Consider the following 25,092-nt stretch of genomic DNA (forward strand, 5'->3'; position numbering starts at 1 on the left):
TCAGTTTGTATAAGCGAAAACCCAGATCCATAGCCTCTTATGTTTAGCCTAATGTTTTTAATGAATTTCTTTGATTGAGCTGACTGATTACAGCAGAGCAGTTTATAAGTCCAAGCCAGTTAGGTTTGACTTTTATTTATTTGCACAGGTTAAAATCAAGGACATGGCAATGACATTATGTAATTTGTAGTCTATATCCACGACCTTCCACTTCCGGGATCACTGCGTCGCCGGAAATTCGGCCTGATGTCCGTCACCTTCCTCTTTCTTTGTGTTGGCATTCTAAATTGCAGTGGATTTATGAGGACTATGGTTAACTGCTCCTCAGATTTCTGCAGGGTAAATCCAGACAGCTAGCTAGACTGATCTAGCCAATCTGAGTTTTCTGTTTCTGCACGGCTAAAACAACCTTTGAACATGTTTACATGTTCCACTAAAACAAGTTCCTTCCCGAGGCTATTTTGCAGAGGCACCGTGGCTCCGTCCGGTGCTTAAAGGCCATGTTGCAGGTTAACCACCACTGTTGATTAATAGGTACATATAGCACTTAATATATGTATATCATTGTTAAAAATGTCTCCAAATAGTGTTAAAGGCCAGTTTTTGTCAGGTTTTTGTCGTTTTTGGTATTAGTGGGTTTTTTTCCGCAATTCGGTGATGACGTCACGTTGGGGAGACGTGTATCAGCCTGGTACTAGAACTATGGTGACTGACTGGGATGAGGAAGAGGGTTTTTTACTGTCCGTGAATAGCACCAAGTGAAAGTCAACGTTTTAAAATTTAAAAAATGTTTAAATAAAATTATTTTTTAAATTAAGAACATTGTTTGGATTGCCTTTTGATTTTTATTTGTTATTCTGAAGTATACCTTATTAGTAGTACCATATTAGTAGCTGGAGATTATTATATAATATTATTTATAATAGTAATAATCAATAATATAGTAATAATTAACAGTAATATATCAATATTAATAAAACTGCATATTACAGTACAATACCATCAAATTACAAAATACCATAAAAATACATTAAAATACTGTTTTGTACTTTTACAGTATTGTTTATATATACTGTAAATTACATTACAGTACAGTTACAGTAGTTTGCTGTAAAATCGATTTACAGTAACTTGCTGGCAACCGTGCTGCCTGTAATTTACTGTAAATATACAAGGAAATCGTTTACAGTGTAGCTAAGCGGAGACACTGACCTACGCCGGACCCTACGCCGTAGCCTGACGTCACCTCTCGAAAAATTTAACAACACACAGGTTCTCCTTCTCCATAAACACATGAAATCAAGGAGAGGGTTAACTTTTCCTGCTACAGATTTCCCACCATGGTCAGATACAACAGGGGAGACACTTTGTTTCTCTCACTATGACTCTAGAGTCACTACTCACTCTGAAGATAATCACCATCACTCTCTCACTCACTCTACCTGCACACTGCACACACACACACACACACACACACACACACACACACACACACACACACACACACACACACACACACACTCCGCCCCCGCTATTTTCTTAAAGAGATCGACGCACACACCAACGCACACCTATAAACTTCAGGCCACTTATGAAGGCTACGGAGAAAGCTCTGCAGGACCAGAAATCAGAGCTGGTTTCTCCTCTAAAACAGGAAAAAAAAAACATTACACAATACCATACCGTCTGCATTGGATCATTGAGATATCTTGTATGCTGCTGTCCCACAGTGCTATTCCATTCATTATACCAGATAGCTTCCACACTCGCATACAGAAGGCCTCAGCACCTGTGGTCATTGATAAGGCCTTGGCTACACCCTTAAAGCTAATAACACCAGATCAATTAGCTCCTCCTCATGCTAACTTTAAACTGGGGTCACTACTGGAGTCAACTGCAGCTACAGCTGGAAGTGTGTGTGTGTGTGTATGTGTGTGTGTGTGTGTGTGTGTGTGTGTGTGTGTGTGTGTGTGTGTGTGTGTGTGTGTGTGTGTGTGTGTGTGTGTGTGTGTGTAACAGAAAATAATGTGCAAGAGAGATATGGCATGTTAATTAGTAAGCTTCAGAGGTTAGGGTTAGCCATTCACCCCTGTTTACAGTCTTTAACCTTAGAGGTTTTTTTTCCATTTGGGTCATCATCATCATCATCATCATCATCATCATCAATGAAATCACTCATAAAAAGTCAAAAATAAAAATAAAAACATTTAAACAATGAAATGGGAAGGATAATAAGCGTACATGTCCAAGTTATTCAGAAGTACTTATTGGACCTTCTTTTGAGTGTTTTAACGTGCACCACAGAACCTAAAGGAGCACCTGCCCATTTTGTATTTCCCTCTGTTAGCACGCTATTATGTACTGCCCTGTAGTTGTAGTTGTACTGCTCTGGCCTTAGCCAGCCACGCTCTTTGCCCACATGGGCTCTGACTAACTGGTTGTGAGAGATGAGTAGTTTATCTTTGGGGTCATTCCCACACATCCAAACCATGAACAGACCCAGCAGTCAAAGCAACTGTTACATTAGCTGCTTCTGTTCTTCACATTCTAATGATACCACACTATCTCCAGCCAAGCTGCACTTTTATTATGTTCCTATAGCTGAGACCAAGTCCTTTTAATGGACCCTCAAGCAGGTGGGCTTTGCCTGAGATGTCATGGATTGCAGATGTTCAAATTTCCATTTTTCTGCTCTATTTTAGTTATTTCAATAAATTACTTTCAATCGAATTCCAGAAGACCATGTGATATGAGCAGCTACTACTTCTCTAAAAGGCTCTGACAGCTTTGATGTCGTACAGACCGCTACTAAAAATCATTCCTGCCACAATCTATAAAACCATCTATCTATCTATCTATCTATCTATCTATCTATCTATCTATCTATCTATCTATCTATCTATCTATCTATCTATCTATCTATCTATCTATCTATCTATCTATCTATCTATCTATCTATCTATCTATCTATCTATCTATCTATCTATCTATCTATCTATCTATCTATCTATCTAACTATCTACTAAATGGAACTTGCTGTGAAATAGTTTCCAGGGTCAACAATGAACTTGGGTGCCTGGGTAGCTCACCTGGTAGAGCGCGTGCCCATACATAGAGGTTCACTCCTTGATGCAGTGGCTGTGGGTTTGACTCCGCCCTGCGGCCCTTTGCTGCATGTCATTCCACCCTCTCTCTCCCCTTTCATGTTTTCAGCTATCCTATAAAAATAAAGGCCTAAAATGCCCAAAGAATTATAATAATTAACTTAAATGTATATTCTCCATGTCTCTGCTGCAGCTCCTACTGTCCAAGCATGATTCCAACACAACACCAGATGCCTGTCACTGTGGCTCAACAGCCACCCTTCCTCACGCAGACAGGAGCTCACTCAGGAAAAATGTGGGCGAAGCAGTCGAGCTTGACAGGAAGTGTTTAAAAAGCATTTTCGAGTTGTTCTTTAACATGCAGTTTGCTTGGTTACTCCAATATTCGGAGAGACAAAAAGATCCCAGAGTCTGTAACTTGGTGTATCCACACAGCTGGCTACGAGGTGGCCGACTTTTCTACCTCACATTTACACTTATTAGCACCTGGAGGAAGTAGCTGAAAATAGACTGAGGCAGTGTTGTTTTAAATTCTTCTTTCTTTGTGATGATTGTTTCTTGTTTTCCTGTTGAGAAAGGGGGAGTGCTGACTGATGATAGGGTTAAATTAACCGTAACAACAGATAGGCTAGCAACATCGGGCGACACCACAGGCTGAGGTGCTGGTCTCCGTAGCAGGCGAAACTTGCGTAGTGTGTTGAGTATTCTGTCTGTAATAAAGTGTCCTGCATATTCTCCGATCTATACCAATGTGATCTACCACCAATCCCGGTGGTACACATGTACAGTAGTTTGAATGCACATAATTGTTGTAAAAGTTTTCTGCTGAAAAGTTTAGTTTAGTGAAGCTTCAAGATGGCTGACACTCATTTTGCTTTGGCAAGCTTTGAGTAAAGACAACAGTCCAACCCCCTATGGGCGGGTTGAAAATATGCGGAAGTAGCTCCTACTACTGGCTGTAGTCCATTGCCTCTGGGCAAAAAAATCTTCCAATGATGCAAAAATCATCGTTTTCCATCATCGGAAGATTTTTTCCAGACCCACAATACAGAGATCTCTCGTCTCAGGGGGACATGAGGGAGGGAAGCATGGTCATTCGAAAATACTACCATGTTTCTACTGATACAAAGCTTAATGCTAAATGCTTCCCTAAACTTTGTCTCATTCAGAGACCCAAACAGGGCTATGTGTCTGTCAGACTGTCTGGATACTGCCGTACAGCAAAGGAATAACACAGCAGACATAGCAGGTGGATTTTTTCATAACATTTTGTGACTGTATAAAGTTAGTTATAAATTACTTAAAATGAATCAGGCCAACGTATTACTGAGGTGAGTAAGTCCCACATGCACATTGAAAGATGTTAGTTCCGCAACAAGAGGAGGGAGAGATGTGTGTTGACTGAGAACATTAAGGTGTTTTTCCATTACATGGTACCTGCTCGACTCACCTCGACTCTACTCACCTTTTTTGTTTTTCCAATATGAAAAAAAGTCCCTGGTACCTGCTAACAGGTACTTTATTTAGTATCACCTCCGTCAAGGTTCCAAGCGAGCTGAGGCGATTCCAAAAGGTGACGTGAAAACCTGCAGACTACTGATTGGTCGGAGAGAATCGTCACTTATCGCAGCGTCATCATTGCTAGCGACAGACAGTGGTGTCCTGAACAAACCCGCCATTTTTAAACAGTTTAGCCAGCGGTGTTTTTTTTGCTGCCTCTAGCTTCTTTTGAAACTAAATGCAATTTTTTTTAAACGTTTCAATTAAGAACATGGTTGCAAATATATATTTACAGGACTGCGTAGAGCACAAAACAAACTGTCGTCATTTTTAAATCAATTATTTAAGCCAAAAATACTAGACTCTCTGGTTGATCTGGCCGCCATTGTTGCCAGTTGCACAGTGTATTCTGGGTAGCCCTGGGTTTCAAGTAAGCTCGTGACTTTGCTTGGTTTTAAGGGGTATCTACCCCTTCCCCTTAGCCCTAACCCTCGATCAAAACGAGAATTGGGATAGCCCTTACTCTCACGTGAATGCGCAAAACTAAGGGGAAGGGGTAAGACAGAGAAATGAGATTCAGCCTTAACCTAACCCTACAGTAGCCATCAAACAGGTGCACATGAGGAACTGAAGAGTGCACCTGAGGAACCTACCATTATACTAACAGTCAGGCCAGCTGACAGTCTTGCCTGGGCCCGGGACGAGATCTTAGATGCCCCCCCCCCTCGCCGCCAGATCTCTCCTTTTCCCTTGCTCTTCCTCTCCTCACATCTCTCACTGAAATTAAGTGTGTAATCAGTCTCTGATCCATCCTGCTCAGACTCTCCGACAGGGCAGCGGCCCCTTTCTCGCTCTATCACTCTATCTCTTCTCTCTCACGGGTAGCCTGACTCTGTCCCTCCGTTGCAGGGCAGCGGGCCCCTCCCGCATCACTCTCTCTGTCACCTGACTGCAGCTGGATCTCTCTCTGTCTCATCCTTACTGATGGAGCTACCAAACTCAACTGTTTCTGTCAAAGTTAACGTGTTGTGTCAGGCTTTTATACAAGCTAATGGACGTTAACATGAGAGCTGGCCTGTTACGTTACAAGGCTCGTAAACGTCGGCTGCGCTGGTTCTTACCTTGCTCTACGTTGACAGTTCCAGCTTCACCGTCACCACCTTTTTTAAAATATTTGTTTAGAAAATCTCTAAGGCCTCTATTTATTTCTTCTCTTCTCTCTTTCCTTTTTCCGAACTCCGGACTTGTGCTGACCGGACATTTTGAGCGTACTGAACTTCAAATCAAGTGACAATATCAAATTTTGATCAGTGGCCAAACCATTTTTATGTTGGGGGTGGGGGGGTTCTTGACCACCATTTCCAGGACAATTAGGAAGAAAACAAATAAAACGCTTTTATGTAATTCAAATATTATGCTACATATTTTTTTCCACAAATAGGCCTATTTAAAAAAAAGATTTTTAATTCTTCCACAATTTAATGAGGGCCCAGTTCTGGGCCCCCCCCCCTACTGTGGGCCCGGGACAACAGACCCGTTTGTCCCCCCCTATCGGCGGGCGTGCTAACAGTATATGTGTATGAGCCATTATAATAACTATATGTGCATGAGTCATTATAATAACTGTATATTATCTGTACAACAAGCAGATAAGTGTATATGTGTATGAGTCATAATAACTGTATACTATGTGTATGAGTCATTATAATAACTGTATATGTGTATGAGTCATTATAATAAGTGTATATCTGTGAGTCATAATAACTGTATAATATTTATGAGTCACTATAATAAGTGTATGAGTGCTGCCAGTACATGCTTCCATATTGCAGTGTGTGTTAGCTCCCTGCTGCTCTCCGTGGGAAGCCCTGGGGAACACTGTATATGACTTGGACACCATCTTCTGGTTCTCATCAGTACTGTTCTAAAGGCCAGGCTGCATGCATTCTTTTCCTTTAGGGCTTTGTGTGAACTGAACTCTAAAGCTGGAATGAGTGAAAGACCACATCAAATCTGACTTGCTACATGTTTGTCCCTTTTAGAAGTGTAGAGATAGGACAGTTGGAACAAGGAAGAATTCATAGGAGCGCTTTGAGTTCTACATTGACTTTTACAGTTTTTCTGGATTGCTAACAAACATCGGACTATACTGAAACCACTTTTTTATACTCATACAGTCAGCATTACCAACATGCAACAGTTCATTTCACCTCCAAAACTCACTCAAACCACCAAGACACTTCATATATGTCTCAAAATCAGCTCGGTGGACCAAAACGCTGGCAACACCTCTCACTCAGGAAGCAAACAGTGTCACTCACAACATGCTGAGCTAAAAAACACCAATTATTACATCAATGATCAACTTTTATCTTTAAAGTTTGAATTACTTTTTTCACATTAGAATGCATTTCATTTTAGAATAATAACTGAGTCAGTTTACTGCCTTCTCCAGTTTAGCAGTCCTTGTATTCGCCAAAAGAATTGAGTTCTGTTCCTCTTTAGGAAGATTAAGACAGTGAAGGAGAGTCAGTTGCTACATCACCTTTGTGGGTCTTCTTAGAGTATAGGTTTTTATTGTATTCTTCCAAACAGTTTTAGATGTGCTTTATTTTGTAAGCCAGGAGTTTGAGGTAATTTACTGCCAATTTCGTAATATCAGAAATGACACTTTGAATGTGTTTTTAACCGTTTTGAAAGCAGTGCGTTAACATTTCAACAAAGTGCTGCAGATATACATAAAGTGTTCTGCAGGTGGTGGAATCTGAATGAGAAAAGAGTTCATGGTGGTCATTTAATGCATTTTGTGTGAAAGTAATGAAAAACGATTGACAGTTTGGCCCACAGACTTCTGTTTCACTGACTGTGAAGAGTTCAGACAATGTGACTTCAGTTTGGACCAATGCACGATAGCAATCGAAAAAACTGTAATACCTCAGAGTCGACTGTGTACCTACCATGGTCTGCTGCTCTCCTTTACGGCAGCCTATTACTCAGTTTCCCATTATAACCACATTCTTTGTACGTTATGACAACCTTTTTCACGAGGTTACTATATAGACTTTTCTTGTAATAACACATTTTATCTTGTTACTCCTCATTAAAACAAAGCTGTCTTGCCATATGTTGTTAAAGGCCCACCATTGTCTGAAAAGCTCCTGCAGCCTGGAACAATCATGACGATGCAGCAATGTGGCACACTGTTTTTGTGTATTATGGCTGTGGCTTGCTTTCGTTTAGTGTGTATATCTGAATACTTGCTCAATGCACTGCAGATACAGTAATGAATGAATTGTACTTCGGTTGTCCCAAGCATTAAAGATAACCTAGATGTATACCAACCATTAGTTTGTCTGCAGACGTAGGCCAGTCTCAAGCTTTTTATTTTTAAGAGTGAATGTACGTTTGTTGTTATTACAACATAGCAAATGATTGTTGTGAGAAGTTAACGAAAGAGTTTAGTGAAATATCAAGAACGTTTTGTGATATGACGAGATAAAGTGATGTTATTACAATATAGGAATTTGGTATATCATGTAAAAATTGTCATTAAAATGACAAATAGCTTGTAAAAAGGAGAATCTAAGGACATGTTTTAGTCCAGGTGTTAGTGACATGCTGCTATAGTCTCTGGTCGGATACAGACACCTTCATCATCAACACTGCATCCAATCGCTGCTCTTTACAACTTCACAAAATAGTTTCCTTCTTTGTTAAGATTATATTTTTGGCATTTTTAGGCCTTTATTTTCAACAGGACAGATGAAGACATGAAGGGGGAGAGAGGGGGAATGACATGCAGCAAAGGGCCGCAGGGCGGCGATGAACCTGCAGCCTCTGCATCAAGGACTAAGTCGCTTTTTTTTGGGGCGCACTCTACCAGGTGAAAAATAGTTTCTCCGCGTACTCTTCAATATTATATTCACTTGTTTTCCTTCATGAATCCTCATACATTTAGTCTCTGGTCCAAATGAAAAAAAATGAAGGCCTCAACAACTGTTGTGATTGTGCTTTGATTCTTTAATTCATCTGTGTTTGGCTCTGCCATTCTGTAAACCCACAGCTAAATAATAAATAAACAGATACAATTATTACAAGAAGGTAACAACTCATTAATTATACATACTGTATATAAACACATGATCAGGCATGTTTTCAACATGGACTTACTGCTGCCATAGAAAAATAAATCTAACAACTACCAAAGAAAGCAGAGAAGTGGCCAGTGGAGGAATGCACAGCGTGAGGCGTCTGTAAGGCAACTGGAGCGGAGACAGCACTGCAACGTGGCACCATGGTACTGTCCAACGCCACAGGTCTCTCTGACATTAGAATGCGCTCACATTGGATTTTGGTACAAACTGGGCTCAAGAAATAAACACATGATCATCTTCTCAACAAACAAAATACTCATCTCCTCTTGTCAAGGTGCATTATCTGTGGACTCATGTCCACTCCCTCCACAAACTGTCGACCACGCGTCCCAAAGGCCTTCAGCGTCATGGGAGGAGACAAGGACAGCGCCGGGTGCAGTCAGACATCCCGGAGAATGTTTGCTGCTGTAAACTGTGGCCAGTGATGGCGCTCACTCCAGGTCCTGCAGGTTGATTGTGCTTCCTGTGAACTGGGAGTTATCAGAGCCGTTGTCGTCCTCAGTCATCACTGAAGCTTCCTGGGAGGAAACACACCAGGGCTGCTAAGGTCACAACATTTCAATATAAAAACCCTACTTTTACAAATAGTAAAGAAAGACAGACAGACTTTATTAATCACAAACTGGGGAATTACTGTGTTACAAGCAGCACGTTACTTGGACATTCACACTCACTCATAGACAAATATACTAGAAATAATAATAATAATAATAATCTTTCGAAATAAGATTTTCCAGTTTTGATTTGTTTAGATATTTAAAAAAAACAAAAAAACAAATATTGAACAGATGGTTGCCAACGGGGGCAACCAGAGGCCACAAAATGGTTGCCAATTGACTCATTGTGGTTGCAAAGGGCAACTGGGCAACAGTTACTGTCGAGCCCCGTTTAGGTGTTTATAATTTGTGAATGTGTTAAAGTTGAGTGTGCACAGAGAGGGACAGAGAGATAGAAAGAGAGAAGAGATATGACTGGAGCACAGCAGCAGTCTCTTTGGGAGAGGGCACATTTAAGTGCACCTTAATATGGATAATAGCAAACATGCAAATACATTTATTGAGCAAGGAATAGATTTTTGTTCACTCAAACAAAATCATTTTCTGCTTGTGGATCATTTCTCTTCAAAATGTATTTTATGCGTTTGCTAAATATATTGCTCTGTACTCAAAATATACTATTGCTCACTCAGGAATGAGGCACAAATATTACACGTTAGCAGGTGCTTCTTTAAACAGACAGGAGTCAAAATCCTTTCACTTTCGTTCATTTTGCTATTAAATAACACCTCACTGTATCACTAGGTGCTGGCCGTGTTAATATGAATAAACTTTGCTCACCTGTAGGATGTTGACCGGCAGGTCGGCAGTGAGCTGAGAGTGGGAGCTGGAGGGCTGCGAGCTCAGCTGGAAGGCCAGGTCTCCGTCGCTGGCTGGGTCGTCCTGCAGGTACACATACTTTGATAAGCTGCTCTGTCAACTACAGCGATGCTTCTCTCAGCACACAGCAGTTCATTCATGGTATACAGAAAGTGTAGTTTTATAATCACGTGTGTGCGGATCTCACCTGCAGCAGCTGAATGTGGACGTACTGAGCGCCGGTGACGGGGTCCCGCAGAGTCAGGCCCCCATTGGCTGCGGCAGTTCCTTCCCCATAACCAACACCAGAGGGAGCCATCAGCGCCTTTACTCCTTTACTTTTTCTCTGACTCAATCCAGAAGTCCCTGGATTGGGCAAAGAGTACACTAACCTTTTATGCCAAAAACACAATGGACATGGAAGCGGCATGAAGCAGAGCTATTTTCATTTCGTCTGCCATGTTATCCAATCTGCAGTGTTTCCCACACAGACAAATTTGCGGTGTGCCACACAATCAACACCAGCCGCCACATACTGAGTTTCATTATTTTTTTTATGCTTAATAAAGTTAACTAGTCGCAAGTTTGCAGTAAAACGCAGTTGGGTTGTCGAGGTCAAAACACTACATGTAGCAGCGGTGAATCAAATACACTTATTTTCAGGCTTCAACCAGTGCTGCTCAAGCAGAAAGACACGGAGAGAAAGAGATAGAAATAGATTTGTTAGGCATTGAAGAAACAGTAGGAGAGAATCGCTACAACGAGCCCTCAGGGCTCCAGAGTGCGACCAATTTGGTCGCAAATGCGACCAAAATTTGTAAGGGTGCGACTAAGACTTTTCCTAGGTTGCACCGGTGCACCTAACGTCCTCGCATCCGCTGCCTCTCCACGAACGAAGCGATGTCGTTTATATCGATATGGTTTAATGTTGCGTTACTTGACTCATTCCTTCTGTAAAGCCGTGCCTGTGTTTGGATCTCTCCTCCGCGCAGCCCCGCCCCCATTCACACGGCTCCCCTGCAACATGGAGAGAGACAGCGCCGCCGGTCCAAACTAATTACATTTGTCTACAGTTTTAATTGTTGATAACACAGCTGTATATTGTTAAGTAGGAGAGGGAAACCTGTATTGGTACCAGTGTTTCCGCTGGTAACTCTCTGCTATTGCGGCCGCCACGGCGAAAAACACATTAGAAGTTATTAAATGCAACTAACTTCAGTTCGTTGAGTAATAGCGTGTAAGACGGAGCCTGCTGGATCATAGTTCATAAAAATGCAGCGCAGTGATGATACAGACATTTCATAGCCTACACAAGATGGGTGTAACGCTGCTAATGAGTCAGCCGCCACTCTCTGAGTAGCATATGCTGCAGTCCATCGCACTCCCCTTGTCTTTCGGTCGTCGTTTTTTTTTTTTTTTTTTTTTTTTTTTAAGATTTCGGCCTTTATTTTGATAGGAAAGCTGAAGACATGAAAGGGGGGAGAGAGAGAGGGGTGGGGAGGTCGGAGTCAAAACCTCTATATTTACCAACTGAACTATCCAGACGTCCTCTTTCTTTTTTTAATCTAATTAACAGTGTTATTGTTGTTGAAAACAAGTGAAGGAGCTTTCTCGGACGGACGGACGGACACACACACAGACACACACACAGACACACACACACACAGACACACACACACACACACTCTGTAGGGAGGAGAGTAGATATGCCCGTCTGCCGTGAACAGCCAGGTGCCTGATTGGCACAAATCTACGCTTCACGGCGGTGTGTTCCTGCCCTTAGTCTCCAGTCTGGGTCTAGTCAGACTGAGGAGCATTACATAAGTGTGTGCGTCTTACCAGAGGATGCTGAAGGACCTCTTTGCTTCTTCTTTTTGGCCAGCTGGATGGCTCTGTAGTCAGTCCTGGCGGAGCCTCCACTCTCCTGACACAGAAATGGTACACATTAGTTACTACACACCATTATGTTGGCTTTTAAGAGCTAGTACTGACTACACTCCAATAGCAGACATTTGGGCCATTTCCTAAAAATAGGAACCTTTCATATCTAAGAAAAACTAGCAAAAAAACAAGCAAATGTGCATTTCCTTTAAAGAGAACTCCATTAATTTAGCAATGCACCCTTATAATGATGCATTCAGGCCCAGGCGTTTTCAGGGGTGCCATTACATAAGTCAATGCAAAGATGCAAATAAATGCAAATTTGCATCAGGCAGTGCAAATGGCACGAACACACAAAATTTGTGTCCATCACTTTTCTCACAAGTTGAGATATATTCGATAAACTCAAGAAAGAAATGTGCTTCCATAGCAATAGATTAGGGTGTTATGAAAGAAGCGGCTAATGTAGCCTGCAGCAGAGCTGAGCAGCGGGCCACACTTCCACATTTCTTTACTTTTCAGACTTGTAGTCTAGAAACAACGCCGACTCGAGTGACATCACCTGAGGACATTTATCAGACTTCACACAGCTCCCTCTGCAGACACTAAAAGCTTGAGGCAACTTTCTGACATATGCAATAGTACTCCCCATTTCTCTGCAGACTGAGCTGCATGGCGACTCACCAGGAAGCTGCCTGCTGACGCGGCGCTGTCATCCTGCTCCTTCTGGGGGCTGAAGCTGCTGCTGGGACCGGGGAACACAAACTGGCTCAGGACTTTTCCTCCCTCCTGAGGTCCCAGCCCCTCCACACAGCCCAGCAGAGGCCCAGCTGCCCTCTGGCCCCCCACCTCCACCACCTTGGAGGGTGAGGCCAGCAGCTCTGCGACGGGGGCTGCTGCCAGCGATGGGGGGGGCTCCACGCTCAGGGCGCTGAGTGGCTGCTGCATGCTGAGAGCGCTCAGGGCTCCCAGGGCCTCTGGGACAACTGTTTGCACATCATCAAGGTTGAGAGTGCCCTGGGGGGGCAGGACGTCCCCAACTGTTCCTTCCAAAGCGGGGTGGGGGCCCAGGTCAGCACTGGCTGCCAGAATGAGGGGGTCCACAGCTTTGGCAAGCGTGGTGCTAGCACCAGCAGCCAGTGTGGAGGCGACGGAGGAGGGGTCGATGGTGAGGATGCCTGAGCTGACCAGGGACAGGTCCATGGTGAAGGTGCCGTTAGAGCGAGCCAGGGGGGCAGCGCTGCCAGGCACAGCCGAGAACAGGGAGCTCAAGTCCAGGTTGGTCAGATGGTCGCCCCCGGCAATACAAGGCCCGGCAACTGTTGCTGGGGTGGAGCTGATGAGCTCGCTGCTGGGGGTCAGGGTGGGCGTGGTCTCCATCTGGCCCAGAACATCTGGGATGGAGGAGGGGAAACGTTCAGTAGTTATAGGATAGTAATCACTTTTCCAGAACCATGTAGTGGAATAAATTATTTACATTTAGTAACTAACAAAAACACACTTTTCACCCTTCTAGATATTACAATGAAATTCAAATCATCCTCAAGCTAGTAGTAACTCCACCTTGATTCAGTCATTACAGCATAACAGGCAGCGTAACCAATAACTGCCTAGTAAGTAAGTAGTAAATACTGTAAATATGTTAATGCAAAATTGTCTGCAGCACTGCAGTTCATTAATTATGAAACCCATTAACATTCTCACTTCAAAAATATGAAATATGATTTTTTATATGATAATTTCTCAGGTAAATTAGCGTTACCAACTGCTATAATCATTATGAATCATATGTCTCCATAGCTTTATATGTGTATCAGTGTCTCTGTGTCCCAACCGGCAGCGGGCAGATGGCCTCCCACCAAGAGTCTGGGTCTGTCTGAGGTTTCTGTCTGTTTAAAGGAAGTTTTTCCTCACCACTGTCGCACCAAATGCTTGCTCTTGGGGGGGGAATGTTGTGTCTCTATATTATTAATTATTATTATAATAATAGAGTGTGGTTTAGACCTACTCTATCTGTAAAGTGATTTGATACTATTAATAAAATGTAACTGAAATGCATCTGTGGAGACAGAGTTAGCAATGCGAGACTATTAATACCTTGACTAAAACATGTAATTTAGTCAAACCAACATCTTTGAGGATGTTTTACAGTACATTTTCTTAATTTTCTTTTGGCATGCTTGGCATGTCTTGTTTCATCTGCTAAGAAAATGTCTATTGAGCATATGACCAAGTCAAATGTAAGACCTTTTTAAGACCATTATGAATGAAATTTAAGACCTATATCACAACATAAAAAAATAAAAGTCAGTTGTCAGAGCCCGGAAACATTGTCTGAAACAATTCCCCGATTTCCTCATTGGCATTATAGGACTAGTGTCTAGATTGGCTGCAATATAAGTTGCATGTTGGTCTCATTTGTAGTCTTAATACAGCAAATTATATTATATAGCTACAAAAAGAATAACACCACAGAACTAAAAAAAAACACATTCTAAAGCGCTCCAGGAACATTTCAATGAGCATTAGAGGTAGCGCTACATAGATGGAGGAAAATGAAGACCTGTTGAAAATAATTAAAGACCTAGAAAACAATACTTTTTAAAAATTTAAGATTTTTTTAATTTTGATGTTGAAATTTTAGACTTTTTAAGACCCCGTGGAAACCCTGATAGGATTACATTAAAGAGAGACATAAGTGGGTGGCACCCCTTTGGTGACGGCTGAAGCAGTGGCGGTACTAACCAGGACTGAGGTGGTGGTGTTTGAGCACATGGCTCTTCAGGCTGCTGCGGGACGAGAAGTGTTTGGAGCAGTTGGCCACAGGACAGCGTGTCCTCAGGGTGCTGGCATCCTGCTTATGCTTCTTGGAGTGGATGTACAGGCTGCTGCGTGCTGAGAACTTGGCATTACAGCCTGAAGAACGGAAAGGAGACAAACGTCATAACTGATAAGCTTTGCAGAAAATGTGAAACTACCAGAAGTCAGAATCCAACAGTCTGATTTTATTAAAAAAACAAAAAAAACAAGCAAACCGTCCTACTCCTGGATGTGGTTTTGAGCACCTGTACGTACCTTCTGCATGGCACTGGAAGGGTTTGGTGCCCAGGTGGGTGATACTGTGACCCTTGAGGTGCTCTGCCCGGGTGAAGGATTTCCCACAACCCTCCTCTGTACAGACAAAGCGACGGTCATCATCATGTTTCCTGATAAACATAGGAAGAGTCTGTGGTGAGTGAGACACTCATCATGTAGGACCCTATAAAAACCCTCAGCTCTGTTTAACCATTGAAGCCTTAGACTGTAAAATAGTGGACGTAGCATCAGTGACGTGGACTGCCGCTTTGAAGCCTTGAGTTCGGCAATATGGCCGTCGACGTGATGGATGGAGCTGGGGAGGATGAAGCCAGTGTTGTTTATGGTTGCAATGGTGCTGCACTAAGCTAACACTTAAGTGGTAAAGTTTCAGATTTTTGACCCTTCTGAAGCGAGTCATCCTGCGAATAACCAGCGGGTAAACACAGACCTCCGGGTTCTGGTGCCATTCATCTGCATGTACGGCAGAACACAAAATCTTAAGTTACCAGCTTACACTAGCTAGCTAGCTTGGTTGGCAGAACAAGACATTTTTAGGTGACCAAAATGTTCCAGTTACATTTAATGAAGTGAAAACACACAGTGAGAGGGTCAGAGTTTAAGATTGATTGGCAGGTCCTAAAGCACCCCCTGCTTATTTTAAAGGTTTATAATTGTATTTTGTGTTTCTACTAAAACATGTTTACAAGCTTTAATGTTAAAAAAAAAAAAAAAACACTTTATTTTTCTCATCCTGCCCATGGCTGCTGCAACCCTGAGGACACCCTCTATATGAGAAGCTCTGTTGGAGCGCCTGTCTCTTTAAGCACGCCTCCCGAAAAAGCCCAGTCTGCTCTGATTGGTCAGCTTTCTGTATCAGTGTTCCCGTTGTTGCTGCCTGTAAAGACGGCAGCAGCACGACTTTTTACCGTGAAAAACACCAATTATAAACCAAATATGACACAACTGGACATGATTCAGCTGTAAAGTGACCAGAAATGGGGGAGAATTTAACAACATTGGCAGCCAAGATTGCAGGTTTCCCTGCCGTTAGCGTGCAACTACGGTACTTGTGGCAATAAACACTGCAGTAATGTTAAAAAAACTCTTCAGTAGCCTGCCTGGAGCAGATGACCAATCAAAGTAACCCAGCTCAGAGGTACGTGACATGGAGCTGAGTAGAAAACAACTGTTGAAACAGGAGCGTTCAGAACAGTGGGAAATCTGAGGTTTTTGCTCACGGGAATTTCTCTGAAATATGTTTACCTCATTATTTGAAGCTTTGGCCACGTTTAACATTATAGATATGACAGAAAATATGGGAAAGCATAATAGTTCACCTTTAAAATAAACAAGGAAGTCATTTACTAAATGAACATCATGCTATATTAAAGAAGACTTGAAACTAGAGACCATCAACTCCGTCCATTAGTTTTACAATCTATAACTGAAACGCATTTTGTCATCAGAAAGAGTGTCTAATCATGTGGTTGGCGCCACGCCAGACAGCCAATCATATCTAAGATATGAAATGACGCTGTGGTGGGGCTACGGGCCGTCACCCCCACTGGCCATCAAATTCGTGTGATCTACATTTAAACACACTAACACTGAGCATGCGTATTAATAATTTCCCACATACAATGCACATTGCATTGTGTGAGAGGGGCTAGCCCCACTCTGACACATTCCGGTTGCCGTAGTCTACCGTGAACATGGGAGAACGCAGTCTGAAGCAGTAAGGCAGAGGCAGAATGTGAAATAAAATCCTACCACAAATTCTATGCAATTTAGGAAGATGTTCTATTCATAGAAGACAATAAATTATAGATGATAATTATCTTGAATTCATTAAAAATAACATAACATTTGTTTGCATTTCTTTCTGTTGACAAGAGGGCACCTAATGACCAGTCGCCACTGATCATGACAACCTGTTGGTTTTCAACGACACATACATTTCACCAATGAAGCAAAACTGCAAGCTGAAGTTTACTAAAACCAAAATAGACGTTACACCAGAAACATTCAGTGTCAAAACCCAAAAGAACTCCATCAACACCACTGACACTAAACTAAAACTACGATGAATGACAAATCACAGATTTACAGAACTTTTTGTACTTAATGCAAAATATGCTGTGTGGACCACAAAACCAAGCTATGTCTAAAGTCAGCGTGGCCACACACACACACACACACACACTCGGTTAATAAGCACTTACCGTTTATGTCGGAGCAGCTTGGACATGCTGGTGAAGGACCAGCCACAGCCCTCCGAGTCACAGACAAATGGCCTCTCACCTGGAAACAGCAGATCAGGGGTTTATCAGGGACAGGGTCTCCCGCCTGCATCACCCAGATAGAGAAGTTCTGAGCAGCTAACTAGGTTTAACCCCAGCTTTCTGCTATCACAAAGCTGGTGCAAGCTATGCTGCAGTACTAACCCACTCCACTTTAGACAAGTCAGTACAGGCATAGATTCCAGTGACTTGTTTTTGCGATTATAACGTTTTGGAAATGTGCAGCAATAACAGCTGCTATCATCTAAAATGAGTGAATAGATGGCAACACATTTTTAGCATCAAGTGAATGAGGAATGACTTGTTCTTTAAAGTGCTCATATTATGCTCATTTTCAGGTTCATAATTGTATTTAGAGGTTGTACCAGAATAGGTTTACATGGTTTAATTTTCAAAAACACCAATTTTTTTGTACTGCATATTGCTGCAGCTCCTCTTTTCACCCTGTGTGTTGAGCTCTCTGTTCTAGCTACAGAGGCATCTCACTTCTGTTCCATCTTTGTTGGGAGTCGCACATTCTCAGTAACTAAGTAATGACTACTGTAGTATGAGTATGAGGGCGTGCCCTGACAGTACCTAGGTAAGGACTACTAGCTAGTCAGAAGCAGAGTATGAGGGCGTGCCATGCTAGCAGCAAGCAAGCATTATAACGTGTGTTTAAAGTGACACACTTTCATCATGGAAGTAAAGGCTGGACTACAATAGAGCTGTTTGGAGCCGTTTGTGAACAGTGTTTTTTGTTGAAGATGGTAAGTTCCTTTGGGGTGGACTTTGGGATTTTTCACTTTGTAAACCCATTACATGCACAAAAAAGATATAGCACAATAAAGGAAAGGGAAAAGCCAAAAAGCATAATATGAGCACTTTAAGAAAACAGCCGGGTAACAGCCTGTGAGAGCTGAATCCCTGGGTCTTACCAGTGTGACTCCTCAGATGGATTTTGAGGCGACAGGCCTTGTCATAGGTCTTGTCGCAGCCTGGGTAGGTGCAGGTGAAGTGGCCCGTTTCTCTGAAGTGAGTACGATTGTGGGAGAACAGGGCACTGAAGGTGATGAAGGTTTTCTCACAGCCTGCATATGACAGAGGGGAACGTGTAGAAAGACATGGGTACATGGTGTTTCTGACTGAGTCTGGACACATTGATTCTATGGTCAACAGTCCAATATCATCGATGCAAAGTGAAAATACCTTTATTTGAATTTCCCTCTATTTATTCTTTTTGAATTGAAAACAATATTTAGGGCCCGAGCGCCGACAGCAGCGAAGGCCCTATTGAAGGAATTATTATTATTACTACACTAAATTAATTGGCTTTTTGAGGGGCTTAACATATTCAAAAACTCACCAAATTTGGCGGTCGCATCAAGTCTGGTGAAAATTTACGTATTTTAAAGGGTTTTGGGAATAAGCGCACAAAAATGGCTCGCTAGCACCCTCTAGAAAGTTTAAAAAATTAAGCCCCTGCAGTGCGTTTAAGGTAGACTCACGAAACTTTGTACACATATTTAACATGTCAAGATGTACAAAAAACGTCTTGGAGCCATACCCTAAACCCAACAGGAAGTCCGCCATTTTGATTTTAAACTTCGAAATTAGTGCAATTTTGGCCATTTCCACATGTCGTACTTTAACGAACTCCTCCTAGAGATTTCTTCCAATCAACTTCAAATTTGGTCTGTGCCATCTTAAGACCTTAAAGATGAAAAGTTGTTAAAAGAAAAACTTTCGTCATAGGGCGTGGCCGTGGCGGGGCGGCCATTTTGTGCGTTTCGCCGCCAAAACAGGAAGTGGGTGTAACTCTAGTGTACGTTGTCCAACTGGCTCGAAACTTTTCAGGATTCATAAGAGTCCAACCCTGAGGACAAATAATGATCAATATTTACTTAAAGTCATAGCGCCCCCTAGTGGCAACAGGAAGTAGGCCTAAAAGTCAAGGTGCTATACTTTAACGAACTCCTCCTAGAGATTTCATCCGATGGACTTCAAACTTGGTCTGTACCATCCCAACACCTTAAAGTTTAAAGTTATTAAAAGAAAAACTTTTCGTCGGACGGTGTGGGCGTGGCGGCCATTATGAGTGTTTAGCGATGAACAAAGAAGTTGTTGTAACTTGAGTGTACGTTGCCGTATCTGCCCGAAATTTCTCACGATTGACAAGAGTCCAGGCCTCAGGACACCTACAGGCCAAAATTGACTTTTGGTCATAGCACCCCCCGCTGGCACCAGGAAATCTGCCTTATATCACAAACATCATCCGATTTACATGAAACTCATAATGTGTGGTCTACATGTGATACTGAGCCGCCCCCTATAATATGACCACGCCCACTTACTTAGGCCACGCCCCCTCACGACCCAATTGATGTAAACCCTTGTTTGAAGTATCATTGAACTCAGCAGAGACTTCCTTTTTAATTGGTGATGGTTTGACCCACCCCCTATGCTTTAGCCACGCCCCTTTTCACAGTTAATGAACCGTATGACGTAGAGTCTTGTGTGAGATATCACTGAACTCACCGGGGAGTTCCCTTTTCATTGTTGACGATTTGCGGTGTCTGAGTGCCGCGCCAATGCTCGGTCGCAGCTTTAATTTGTTTTGCATTTAAATGGCTGGAGGAGCTCAGTAATAAATAATATTTTAGTTCCTTTTTGTGAGTTGCTATAAATTAACTGATTGTTTTATAATGGACATTAGGGCTTTGACTCCGAACTTTGACTCCGAATGATATTTGAACTAATATTAGGCATCCCTTAATATTCAAAACTGTTATGGGCATTATTTTTTGTGCGTTTTCAATTCAGATTCCGAGGCTTTTTCACACATTTCAAAATGTAACTACACGTCGCTCGGCCATGTCTTGGTAGCGTTGCATTTCCCCACCGACTTATTTCCTGGTTCTCCTTCTCCATAAACATGAAATCAAGGAGAGGGTTAACTTTTCAATTTCTCACCGTGGTCAGAAAGAACAGTGGAGACGCTTTGTTCTTCTCACAATTACTCTAGAGTCGCTACTCACTCTGAAGCTACCGGTAATCACTGTCACTCCCTCACTCTAATGGTGTAGACACATAGCCGACGGGCAACCGTTGACAGAAAACCCCGTTGATATGATCAGTTGCGTCCCCGAGGTCCAAAAAACTGCCACAGAACAGACCAAAAAGACGAGAGGAGACGAGACGTAATACATCTCTATAACAGCAGGTGGCGCTAATCTGTAATGTTGCCCAAGAAATGAAAACCGGCAGCTGATTGGGACGAACGCGTCACATGGGTTTGTTATCTCCGGAAATTCAGAGCCAGACTGTCATGGCGGCCGTTCAGAATACGATCTCATATTGTACTAAAATAGTTCACTGAAACGTGTTTCTGAGAACATTTTAAGCGAGAAATGGGCCATGCAGTTGCTGAATCTGTCTTCATTTCAGCTCAACAAAAGGTCAGTTTAAAAGATTTTCATCAGATTTTGAGAGACTGTAGTCACCTCATTCCTGGTGAGTCCAGACTTCCCTGCCGCCGACTGAACATGTCAGGTCGGCCAAAATGAACGCCGACAGCCCCTCAGACGGACGACGGCACGGGACACACTGAACAGACTCGAGTCACTGACCTCGCCAGACTGTCCCACGGCCGATTATCGGTCTGATGTGTCTCGGCCTTAACACACACACACACCGGCTCGATGCACACACCAGCGCACAAGTATAAACATCAGACCACTTACGTAGGCTACGGTGAAAGCTCCAAACTTCCTGTCGAAAGCATACTTTTTGCACGTTGCCTGCCTATTGACATTGACTGATGCATTGCCCTCTGGTGAACAGAACATATACAACTTAAGTTTGATACCAATATAGGTCTTACTGAAGGCATTTAATGGTCAAAATATTATTAATAAATATTAATAAACAAACAAACTTTCAATATCATTTTTGAGCAAAAGTCAAAGCCCTAATTGACATATGGAATCGCAGGCCCCTCAATCGAATCAAAATCACATTGTGCTAAACTTTGTGATATCAGCATTGTATTGTTGTCCAAAGAATCCACTGTCTTGCGTTAAAACTTGTGATTTACACCCATAGTAAACATAACTCTGATGCGTACTGTACTAGGGCTGCACGATATGAGGAAAATAAGCAATATTGCTGTTGAATATCGCAATACCAATATTAACAACGATACATAAACAGATATTGAAATGTATTCAGTTCTGCTGCTTTCAGTATTCTTCTACAATACAACAAACTGCTTGTTGAATTTAGAACAAATAAAAAGGAAATCATTTCCAACATTCTTTTATGGACAAATTGATTACATTACATTGAATATAAAAAGGATCCACTAAAAAATGAATGACAATTACATTTTAAAGTGCAGTTTTCTACCAATATTTTCTTTCAACTAAACACATACAATCTGTTTTGTGTCTGTCGCAATATGTTGCAGTGTTTTGCAATGTGTATATTGTGCCAGTTGATATTGCGATGACAAAAAAAATATTGTGCAGCCCTAATGTGTACAGTTTACTAGCATCACCTTACACATTAGCAGCTTTGGACTTGCAGATAAGCAACAGTAACGCAATGCAATGCAATGTTTGGCGGTACATCGGTTAGGGCTGGGTGAAATGGAAGAAAATCAAATATCAGCATATTTTTGACCAAATACATCAGTGTCAACATTGCGGCGATATTGTAGGGTTGACTATTGGTGCTTTCACAAAATATTCACACAGTGAAAGATTTGATAAATAATCATCAATAATGAGGATATAATGACTAAGTGGGTAGAGGATAATAATAGAAGAGCTAAAACAGTCTGGTAAGCTCTAATGTCAGTGTTTACCATGGATGCGTTTAGTCAGGCAGACTGCTTTCCTTCACCTTCGCCATCTTCTTCTCCTCTACTACTTTTTCACAGACTATTTAGTTTGTACTCCTGGCATTTCTGAGAAGACTAACCATCTAACTAAACCACTGAAGGTTGAGCATAAGCGTCTCCGTGCATGCTCGTAGTTCTCGCGCCATCTACGGAGGGCCACGCCACGGCGTCGTGCACTAGTATAAACAAAGCTAAAGGGGGGGAATTGTAATAGGATAAATAAAAGCAAAATATATTCAGCTCGTGTTACCTGGGAATTCACACTTGTGGGGCCTCTGTGGCTCGAAGTGGACCCTCTGGTGATTGGTGAGTCGTGTAGCACTGCGAAACGTCTCACTGCAGATCTCGCAGATGAAGGAATTATCCTGCTCGTGGACTTTAACATGAGCCTTTAGGTTGTAGACGGTGGTGAAACGCCGCCCACAGCCTTCAAACTGACAGGTGTGTGGCCGCTGCTTCTCATGGGACTGAAGATGCCGCTTCAGCTTGTAAGAGGTGGCAAAAGCCCAGCCGCAGCCCTCTACAATGCACTGGTAGGGCCGCGGGTCCTCGGCATGGTTCAGAAGGTGAACCTTAAGTTTCTGACGTGTATCAAATGTACAGCAGCAGCCCGGTTCTGGGCACCCAAAAGAGGCCACAGTCTCTTTCTTGGACCGTAGTAGTGGTACAGACTGGAAGTCCCCACTGTCACAGTCTGCCACAGCGGCTTTGGGGGACGGGGTGACCAGATCAGCCTCTGTTACAGCACACAGCGCCCCTGCCTCCTGCTTGATGATGGGGCAGGAGTCCAGAGAAGTGGCCAGCTCTGATAATGAGCAGTCATCCACCAGAGCCAACTCAGAGTCACTCACAGACAGACCCGGTCGCTGCTCTTCCTGCTGGCTGGAGCTGGATACCGTCAGTGTGCTGATCTTCCCGATGGATTTAGTCCCACTGTCATAGTTGAGAAGGACAATGTCCTCATGGTCTTTCATGCCTAGGTGCTCCTTTAAGCTGACCATGTCATCTTCTTTGTGTACATATCCCTCTGGCGGGGCAGCGAGAGTCAGGATGCCGTTTTCTATGGTCACTATGATGCTTTGGTTGTTTATTGTGATAGTCCCGGAAAAGGTTTCACTGGCAGGCGGACTAGCGGAGGCCGTGTCCGGGTTTGCACTGTCCTGCAGCCCCGTTGAGTCTGCAATAAAGTCCGAGGTGTCCATGGCTTCCTCGACACCCGAGTTCCTTAAAATCAAGGCACTGCTCTCGTCAATGCGGGAGTGCGACGAAAGCTCCCTGACCAGTTTACTTTCATTGTTTTCGGTACAAATCTGGCCACAAATCTTATCGCCATATTTGTTTGTCAGAACAACGTCTTCGACGGTGTGGTGATAGACAGACCGTTTAGCATCGGTCACGTTACAGTTGTCGCTTAGTAAACTGAAAACATGGTGAGGTTTTTTCAGGGCCTGGGTATCAATACAGTTCAAGTTGTCATTAGCTTCACTGCTGTTAGCCACCTCCATTGAGCCACAGGGTATTGCTGTAACGTTAGAGCACTCTAAAGGGTGTTTACCTTTCATTTGATCGACGCATTCAGAGGACACATCCGGTCGGTGTTTGCTTGCTTCACCGTTGCCATCCTCTTGAACGACATTAAACACAACATATAGTTCCTGGGTGGTTTCATCGGCCCGGTTAGTAGCGCTGTAGCTGGCCGATGAGGGCTGCTTGAAGGCGCAGTCCTCACGCTGCTGCTGCCGTAAAACTGGACACGGCAACGTTAAGTTCCGCTGCGGCGGCATCGGGTCCTCTTCCCCTTCAAACAGAGGCAGCGCCATTTGCATCACAGTCTCCCCGCTTACTGCCCCGTGTTTCCATGCAGTCCTTATAAACTGCTGCGAACCAAGCAGTGCGTCGAGCTCATTTTCTTTCTCCGTGTTCACGTTATAAAGTCCGAGATTGGGTCCGTTACCCGGTAAATTGGTTTTGTCGGTTGGTACAGGCGAACAAGCCGCTCCTCCGCTGCCATCTTCCGCCGATAGGTGAAACGGTGATGTCCTCGGCCTGGTGTTGTTGTTGTTGTCGTCACTGTGTGGCTCCGGCAACTCCAACAGTCTATCCGCTTCATTTTCGGTGGAAATAAAACGAGGTATCGACCCTGTCGCTGATCGCAGTGGAGACAAAGTGGTTGCGTGTAGGGCGCCATGTTGAGATGAAATGTTTTGGGGCACTAAAAGTTCTGGAAATTTCATTTTGGTATTCCGGCAGCAGCGACAAAAAAGGCCCGCGCCATAAGTAACGGAGGATGAATGCTGCCTTCAGGGCCAGCATGGAAAGTCTGTTATCATGGGTGGATCGGCCAACCTCGAGAGGCGGGTATGGCTGCAGCCTGGAGCGTATGATTTCCATAGGAGCGTCCCGTCTCGTGCCGTGGTATTAAAGTATTAAAATCAGATATAAGTAATGTGTCTTTTTCCAACATTTCATTCTGATTAACAGGTAACCGGAAGAATCCTTTTACTGTCCATCCCAGCTATCATTTTTGGGCAACTTGGGTTGCTTGGATTGGGCAAGGCACACGAAGGTCCAACACTGTGCTAAACACAGAGTTTTTAAAAGCTCAAGGTCCAAGAAACTCAGCAGAGGCAGATGACATCAATATTACTGAAGACAGACTCTCAAATGAATTGATGAATTTGGAGGTATCCTCCACATAGTTTGTATCACCCTTTATTTGGTTCTTTTCACAAAGGACTCTCATGGAATCTTTGTCTGTTATAGGCCTACAAACTGCAGGACAGTTGTATGGAAGCAACGTATCTTTTTTATGCAGTTGAATAGATTGAAGTCACAACA

The 25,092-nt window shown here is 43.0% G+C and overlaps 1 protein-coding gene across 1 annotated transcript; it reads right to left on the bottom strand.

Moving 5' to 3' along the window:
- Positions 1–8,603: 8,603 nt before the first annotated feature.
- Positions 8,604–24,488, bottom strand: si:dkey-156n14.3 (zinc finger protein ZXDC). The gene is made up of 10 exons (XM_039797132.1): positions 22,505–24,488; positions 18,290–18,442; positions 17,295–17,373; positions 15,070–15,200; positions 14,740–14,910; positions 12,679–13,388; positions 11,953–12,037; positions 10,322–10,479; positions 10,096–10,197; positions 8,604–9,276 (listed from the first exon to the last, which is right to left on the bottom strand). Exons 1-10 carry the CDS (start codon positions 24,486–24,488, stop codon positions 9,190–9,192), a joined length of 3,660 nt encoding a protein of 1,219 aa, XP_039653066.1. The 3' UTR covers positions 8,604–9,189.
- Between the last annotated feature and the right edge of the window lie 604 nt (positions 24,489–25,092).

Source organism: Perca fluviatilis, chromosome 4, assembly GCF_010015445.1.
Source record: "Perca fluviatilis chromosome 4, GENO_Pfluv_1.0, whole genome shotgun sequence".
Taxonomy (NCBI): Eukaryota; Metazoa; Chordata; class Actinopteri; order Perciformes; family Percidae; genus Perca; species Perca fluviatilis.

Excerpts from the sequence above, each read along its gene's own strand:
- si:dkey-156n14.3 (XM_039797132.1), bottom strand. The coding sequence starts at position 24,488 with ATGAAATTTCCAGAACTTTTAGTGCCCCAAAACATTTCATCTCAACAT. Across the intron at positions 13,389-14,739 it reads ACACCACCACCTCAGTCCTG|ATGTTCTGGGCCAGATGGAG; the intron begins GTTAGTACCGCC and ends CCTCCATCCCAG. Across the intron at positions 12,038-12,678 it reads CGTCAGCAGGCAGCTTCCTG|GAGAGTGGAGGCTCCGCCAG; the intron begins GTGAGTCGCCAT and ends TTTCTGTGTCAG.